The 7632-nt window shown below is 47.6% G+C and overlaps 1 protein-coding gene across 2 annotated transcripts in view; it reads right to left on the reverse strand.

Annotated features, from left to right (window-relative positions):
- NECTIN4 (nectin cell adhesion molecule 4) overlaps positions 1-5071 on the reverse strand; it is a 131518-nt gene extending 126447 nt beyond the window's left edge. For both annotated transcript variants that reach the window (XM_030187506.1, XM_030187505.1), the window contains exon 1: positions 4544-5071. In XM_030187506.1, coding sequence (XP_030043366.1) covers positions 4544-4595 — 52 coding nt within the window. In that variant the 5' untranslated portion in view covers positions 4596-5071. The remainder of the gene's footprint in view (positions 1-4543) is intronic.
- Between the last annotated feature and the right edge of the window lie 2561 nt (positions 5072-7632).

A 7632-nucleotide genomic window follows, 5' to 3' on the forward strand; every position in this document is an offset into this window, starting at 1 on the left:
CTTTCTCTATAGGTCTTAATAAAATTTCATTGGAGTTTGGGCCTTAATCAGGGGTGTGCTGGTAAATTTTTAACAACAGGCTCTTTCTCCTGACGTAGCCAGCTCTGCAGTTGGAAGGGCCAGGGGTGGCCGGGTAGGGGGGGGGGGGAGCAACACTTGCCTCTCTCTCCTCCCTCCCTTCGTGCGGGCACGCTAGGCATACCTTTGCTGGCAGCCAATAAATGGACTGCCACCACTGCTTGGCACATGCTGGAGAAGTCCCAGCCTGCTGCCCAGAGCTGGAAACAAGGAGCTGGGAGCAGCAGTAGTCTATTTACTTGGCTGGCAGGGCTCAGCATCCCCACCAGCAAAGTAAAAGAGAATTCAGCAGGGGGCCCAAGCCCACATTTTGGGAGCCAGTGGTTAAAGTAGCCATGGAGGGCCCTACTTTAACAACCGGCTCCCAAGATTCTTAAAAACTTAACAACCGGCTCTTGCGAGCCTGTGAGAGCCTGCTCCAGCACACCACTGGCCTTAATAACATTTCATTGGAGCATCTTATCCTAGTGTGGTGACTGATCACTTGGAATTGGTTCCTTTCCACCCTGTTACTGCTGTGTTCTGTCCTTGTGGAGAGTGTGAACGCCATTTGTCCTTTCTCTATAGGTGTAATTAGGGGTGTGGTCTCAGTGGAACATGGGTAAAGTTTGCAATGTGCATACTTGTGAAGGTTGTGCATGAATACTTATACATATCTGTGCCTGCATTCAAGGTGCAGTTTCTGGCACGTGCACTTCCTAACCTAGGTGCCCTGTTAAAATCGGAACATAAGGACAGAGATAGAGCCGGGCGAACTTCTACGGTCTATGTCCAAAAGAAAGACCAAATATATAATCTCACGTTCATTGTTGATTGAATCCTGAATTGAGAATGAATGCGACTGTTGGGCAGACTGGATGGACCATTCAGGTCTTTACCTGCCGTCACTTACTACTAAAATTAAATTTAAGGCAAGGTTGTTTAAAAGCAATATTTTGACTGTTCATATCACAGCACCCAGGAGCAGGTCCACTCTCAGATGACGGGATTAGGAACAGAATCTACCTAACACATTTTGACAGCTTTTCAGAGAGGGCAGAGATGCGTTAAAACTGAATAAAACTATATATACATGTATTTCAATAAAGTTAGGAGGTTTTTTTGGTAGAGTTAAAATCGATTATTTTTTTAAGAGAATAAAGAAATATGCAGGATTCTGTCGGGTGCCAGCAGGATGAGATTTATTCATTCATGAATGAAACTAAATTTAGGTCTAAACGGTATATAAATACTTGAATGAATGAATGAATAATCTCAAGTATTTATATACCGTTTAGACCTAAGCAGTTTACAGTTTCATTTTACAGGTACTGGGTCTGTTGTACCTGGGGCAACGGAGGCTTAAGCGACTTGGCCAGTCACAAGGAGCTGCAGAGGGAATTGAACCTGGTTCCCTAGGATCTCAGCCCACTGCCGACCAGGGGCATAGCTAGGTGGGGCCACGGGGCATGGGCACCCACAGATTTAGCCCTGGCTCCCTCTACTTTCGACTCCCCCGGCACTTTCGATTCCCCCTCCCCCTGCTGCCAGGTACCTTTGATGGCGGGGGTCCCCAACCCCCCCCCCCCCCCCCCTGCAAAAGTCTTCTTCAGCGCCGGTCTCCGGCACCTTTGCTGATCTGTTTCTGTCAGTCCTGACTCCTGACGACCAGGACATCAGGAGTCAGGACTGACAGAATCAGCGAAGGTGCCGGAGACCGGTGCTGAAGAAGACTTTTGCAGGGGGGGGGGGTTGGGGACCCCCACCAGCAAAGGTACCTGGCGGCGACGGGGGAGGGTCGACGGCGGGATGGGGGTCAAAAGTGGCTGGGGGAGGCGGGCTAAACTGTGCCCCCCCCAACCTGAGGCTCTGAACCCCCCTCCCGCCGCTGACCATCAGGCCACAGTTCCATCTGCAGAGTATATAAATGAAAGGCTCAGCAGATGCCAAGCCCTGATCCAGCAGAAGCATCCCACTTCAGGAGCCCAAGTTCAAGTGTTTAGAATTGGATTCTACAACCTCTCTGGGAAGTTTAAACTCCGAGCACTGGAACAGGTTGGATGAGAGATATCAGACCTTTGTTTCTTTCTAACCTGAATCATTTGCTTTCAGATTTGAGGGATTACAAAGTGATGCTGGTTTTGTTTGGGGCTTTTATGCAGCATGGTTCGGGGTGGCTGCTTGTTCTGTTTGCTCTGATGGAGTGAGTTCCAGGGCATAAACCACTAGAGTCAGGGAGAGGGCACTGGGATGGTGCATTGGCACACCTGTGTCGGAAGCCTGCACATCTCAGTTCTGCCCTGCAACACCTGCTATATCAGCACTGGCAACCCCTGGGCTGGTACAAGGGAATTAAGAGCCCCCTTTTGATTAACATCCCTCCCTCTAAGAGTTCAATAACTAAACTGAACAAGAATCAGGGCCAGTCTTAGGCAGGGACGGTCGCACAGGGCCCCGCGCTCCTAAGGGACCCCACATCTCTGACACGTTTGTCCTCCTGCCTTGGAACACCTCCCTGCTCCATACTTCAATGTTCATCCACATTTCAGTAGAGAGCATCAGGCAGCGGCAGCGAAGGGCGACTAAAATGATAGCGGGGATGGGACGACTTCCCTATGAAGAAAGACTAAGGAGGCTAGGGCTTTTCAGCTTGGAGAAGAGACAGCTGAGGGGAGACATGATAGAGGTATATAAAATAATGAGTGGAGTGGAACAGGTGGATGTGAAGCGTCTGTTCACGCTTTCCAAAAATACTAGGACTAGGGGGCATGCGATGAAACTACAGTGTAGTAAATTTAAAACAAATCGGAGAAAATATGGACTTGGGAAAAATCCACAATTCCAGGAATAGCACGTATAGAATGTTTGTACGTTTGGGAAGCTCGCCAGGTGCCCTTGGCCTGGATTGGCCGCTGTCGTGGATGTGGAGGACGTCAGACTCACAGAAACAGAAGCCTGCGCAGCCTTCTACATGGAATGTTGCTAGTGGAATAGCAACATTCCATGTAGAATTTCCAATAGTAGCAACATTCCATGTAGAATCTCAAAGAGAAGCAACATTCCATGTAGAAGTCGGCCCTTGCAGATCACCAATGTGGCCAAGCAGGCTTCTACATGGAATGTTGCTAGTGGAATAGCAACATTCCATGTAGAATCTCCAATAGTATCTTTTTGTTACATTTGTACCCCGCACTTTCCCACTCATGGCTGGCTCAATGCGGCTTACATGGGGCAATGGAGGGTTAAGTGACTTGCCCAGAGTCACAAGGAGCTGCCTGTGCCTGAAGTGGGAATCGAACTCAGTTCCTCAGGACCAGAGTCCACCACCCTCCTAACCACTAGGCCACTCCTACATAGACAAGTCCAACAAACCACCCCAATCCTGCCCCGCAGCATCTCCAGTATCTTCAAATGCACCCCAGACCTGTCCTTTCCTATATGACCGCTCCCAGTCTGCTTTGGCCTCCTCATAATCCAAGACAATTTTACAGCCCAATTCTTTAACACAGACATGATTTGACTCCCCAGTATAGCTTAAAGAAAAACATTTCTATAAACAATCGCCTTGACTCTTATCACCCTGCTTCTAAAGGCAGTGTAGCTATTGACCCCAACCCTGACTGCGTTACTGGGTGTGTGAGAAGGCACCTGTGCCTCAGGGCCCAGAGGTGCACGGTCTTTCACACCTGTGGGGTAAACCTTGAACATGATAAAATACCCCATTAATTCAGAGCTGGGGACAGCAGGCTCATTGTTACCCGTGAGGAAAACAAACAAGGAACACACAGGTTAGCCCTTCCACAGCGAAATCATGGGAAGTGACTGTGACCTGTGGATCACACAGGGGTGGAAAGATGGATGGAGAGCAAATCGAAAAGAAAGAGGGTCACAAGGAAACAGAAAAACAAAAATTAAAGAGCTTGGAGGCCTGCTGTGACAATATGTACTGATGCAGAAAGACTTGTCTGAAGATTTTGAAGTTTTGATATGCAACTCATTCAAAACAACAACAACAAAACTTTCTCATAACCTCCCAAGCACACAGAGGTCACTTTTTAAAGACCTGAGCAGAGGGGACCATTTTTAGGCACTGCAAGTGTATCTCCCCACTGTGCCTGGAGTACTGAAGGGTTTTTTTTTTTCCTGTCTCCACCTATGGGGACAATGAGGCATATTTTCAAAGCACTTTGGGAGGCTAAGTTCCATAGATTTCTATGGAACTTTGGGAGGCTAAGTGCTTTGAAAATGAGCCTCAATGTCTGTTAATAAGCAAGTCAAGACAAATTTTAAAAAAATCTCTTAAAACAGAAAAAGGCTTAGAAGCAAAACCCTATCATTAAGCAAATTTATCTTTTAAACTGCCTAAGGATGCCTGTGTGTATGCTTTCCCAGCAATGAGCTTAGGAGAAAATGGGTTGAGTATTAGTTAATCACAGTCCCAGCCAAAGTCAAAACAGATACAGTCAAAGGGAAGAAGGAGTCTTACCGAGGAAGCCCAGGAGGAGCAACAGGAATCGGGCGCAGAGGTCTCCCATCATCTTCCTCCACAGAAAGAACGTACAAAATATATACGTCTAGATCAAAAGTCTGGCTTTTGAAAAATCAATGGATTTTTTTTTTGTTTGTTTCCTGAAACAGGCAATGATGCAAGGAAAACTCAAAAGCAGGTTGCGTGAAACAACCTGGCCTTCCAACTTCCTGCGGGCGAACTTTCTTGAGGTCCTGGGCGATTAGAGGAAATTGACCGAAATCCTGCATTTACTGGAGCTCAATCCCCCAGTCTGCTTTCTGATCGCCTCCACACTCTGCGCTTCCTTAGCCAGGTAGAGCCCACCTGCCTGCCTGCCAGCGCCCTGCCCTGGCTTCTCAGCCTTTTGCCAGCCCGCACCGACTGCAGAGAAGACAAAACCCCAAAAGTGCACAGCCAGATCGTCCCAGAAACGCTACAGGCAAACTAAACAGAAGGCAAAAGAAGTTGGGAACCTGCTTGGCAGGTCAAAACAGGTGTTTCTCGGAGGAGGCGGGGCCACGGCCACCCTAGGGGGCGGAGTCTTTTTGAAGGCGCAGGTCGGAGCACCTCCCGCCGGGTTTTTTAACTTTCTCAGGAGTGGGACCTGATTTCATGTGACTGCGGTGAATGGCAGTTTCTGAGATGGGTTTTGGCGATTCTCAGCCTGGTTTTGTTTGTTTCTTTTAATTGTGCTAGGCACACAGGTTGAAGAGAGGTGAGATCCTGGCATCAGAGAGTGAAAGGTTGTCGTTCCCTGTTTTGCAGTATTTCCGGGTCTCCCAAGCTGCTGAGTTTGCAGGATATATCAGTGAATATTATATCCATGACTGAAATAGATTTGTACCTGCTGCTTCCACTGCCTGCAAATTTATCTCATGCCTATTCATTGCAGATATCCTGAAAACCCAAATGGCTTGCAGTCCCCCAGGACAGGTTTGGGCAGCATCATCTTAGACCAGGAGTGGGCAACCAGAGTCCTTGAGGGTCACAAATGAATATGCATAAGATTGATTCGCATGTACTGCTTCCATTCTAAACAAACAGATCTCATGTACATGCATTGTGGGGATCTTTAAAACCCAACTGGGTTGTGGTCCTCCTCGAGGACTGTGGTTGCCCACCTTGCCCTAATCCTTCATGAATATGTGTGAAGGAGATCTGAATGCCTATTACCTCCATTGCATGCAAATCTCTCTCGTATATTCATGAGGGATATCCTGAAAACCTGACCCATTGGCAGCCGTTGAGGATCGGGAGTAGAGGCTAAGGCCCTAGTTGGTATGATTTTCTGGATATTCACAATGAATATTCATGAGGTGGATTTGCATGCATCTGAGATGTGCATTCAAGTCTTTCTTATCCATATTCGTTAGTGATATCCTGAAAATCCATGGCAATTGAAGGTTGTTGATACCTCATTAATGCAAGCTTTATTATAGTACTGTAGTAAAGTGCATAAGTAATGCCACACTGGGAAAAGACCAAGGGTCCATCGAGCCCAGCATCCTGTCCACGACAGCGGCCAATCCAGGCCAAGGACACCTGGCAAGCTTCCCAAACGAACAAACATTCTATACATGTTATGCCCGGAATTGTGGATTTTTCCCAAGTCCATTTAGTAGCGGTTTATGGACTTGTCCCTTAGGAAACAGTCTAACCCCCTTTTAAACTCTGCCAAGCTAACCGCCTTCACCAAGTTCTCCGGCAACGAATTCCAGAGTTTAATTATGCGTTGGGTGAAGAAATTTTTCTACGATTTGTTTTTACTACACTGTAGTTTCATCGCATGCCCCCTAGTCCTAGTATTTTTGGAAAGCGTGAACAGACGCTTCACATCCACCTGTTCCACTCCACTCATTATTTTACATACCTCTATCATGTCTCCCCTCAGCCGTCTCTTGTCCAAGCTGAAAAGCCCTAGCCTCCTTAGTCTTTCTTCATAGGGAAGTCGTCCCATCCCCGCTATCATTTTAGTCGCCCTTCGCTGCACCTTTTCCAATTCTACTATATCTTCCTTGAGATGCGGCGACCAGAATTAAACACAGTACTCAAGGTGCGGTCGCACCATGGAGCGATACAACGGCATTATAACATCCTCACACCTGTTTTCCATACCTTTCCTAATGATACCCAACATTCTATTCACTTTCCTAGCCGCAGCAGCACACTGAGCAGAAGGTTTCAGTGTATTATCGACGATAACACCCAGATCCCTTTCTTGGTCCGTAACTCCTAACGTGGAACCTTGCATGACTTATTGACTTACAAGTGCATTCACTCTGCAGCTCTTCACTACCTCTCCATTCTCATCTCTCCCTACATTCCTCCCCAGGAACTCCATTCACTGGTTAAATCTCTCTTACCTGCACCCTTCTCCTCCACCGCTAACTCCATACTCCGTTCCTTTTATATTGCTGTACCATATGCCTGGAATAAACTTCCTGAGCCAGTCTGTCAAGCTCCATCTCTGGCCGTCTTTAAATCTAGGGTAAAAGCCCACTTTTTTGATGCAGCTTTTAACTCCTAGAGGCAGATGCACTAAAGCTTAATGAGCCTTTAATGACCCTCCAACCAGGAAAATTTGATCCGTTGCATGCATCAAAGGGCTTTTACCGAGGAAGCTAGCAGCTAACGAAAACGGAATGGAGATGAGCAATTAGTGTAAAAACCCCATTGAAACGAGATGCACTAACCTTTTCCGATTGCCTTTACGCAGGAAAATGGCAGGAAATCTAACGAGAGGTCTGGACCTCTCGTTAGGACAGCTCTGTGCCAGGAAAAATCATAAAGTGAAACTTTGAGCCAATCCCAGCGCATTAGCAGAGCTAAAAGCGCTGTGATTGGTCCAAAGGACGTCAGAAAACACATCAAATAAAAAAAATACAAAAAGGATCGGGAGGGGGCAAGGGCGCTCATCAGGAGCGTCCTGTATGGACGGCCATGCCCCCCCGCTGCTCCCCACTGTCCGCCACTTCCCACCCCCACCCCCCCCCCCCCCCACACACACACGAGAAAGCGGAATTCTAGCAGCCCCGGTCCCCCTCCCTTCCTGTTCTTGTGTTTTG

This window comes from Microcaecilia unicolor, chromosome 14, assembly GCF_901765095.1.
Source record: "Microcaecilia unicolor chromosome 14, aMicUni1.1, whole genome shotgun sequence".
Classification (NCBI taxonomy): domain Eukaryota; kingdom Metazoa; phylum Chordata; class Amphibia; order Gymnophiona; family Siphonopidae; genus Microcaecilia; species Microcaecilia unicolor.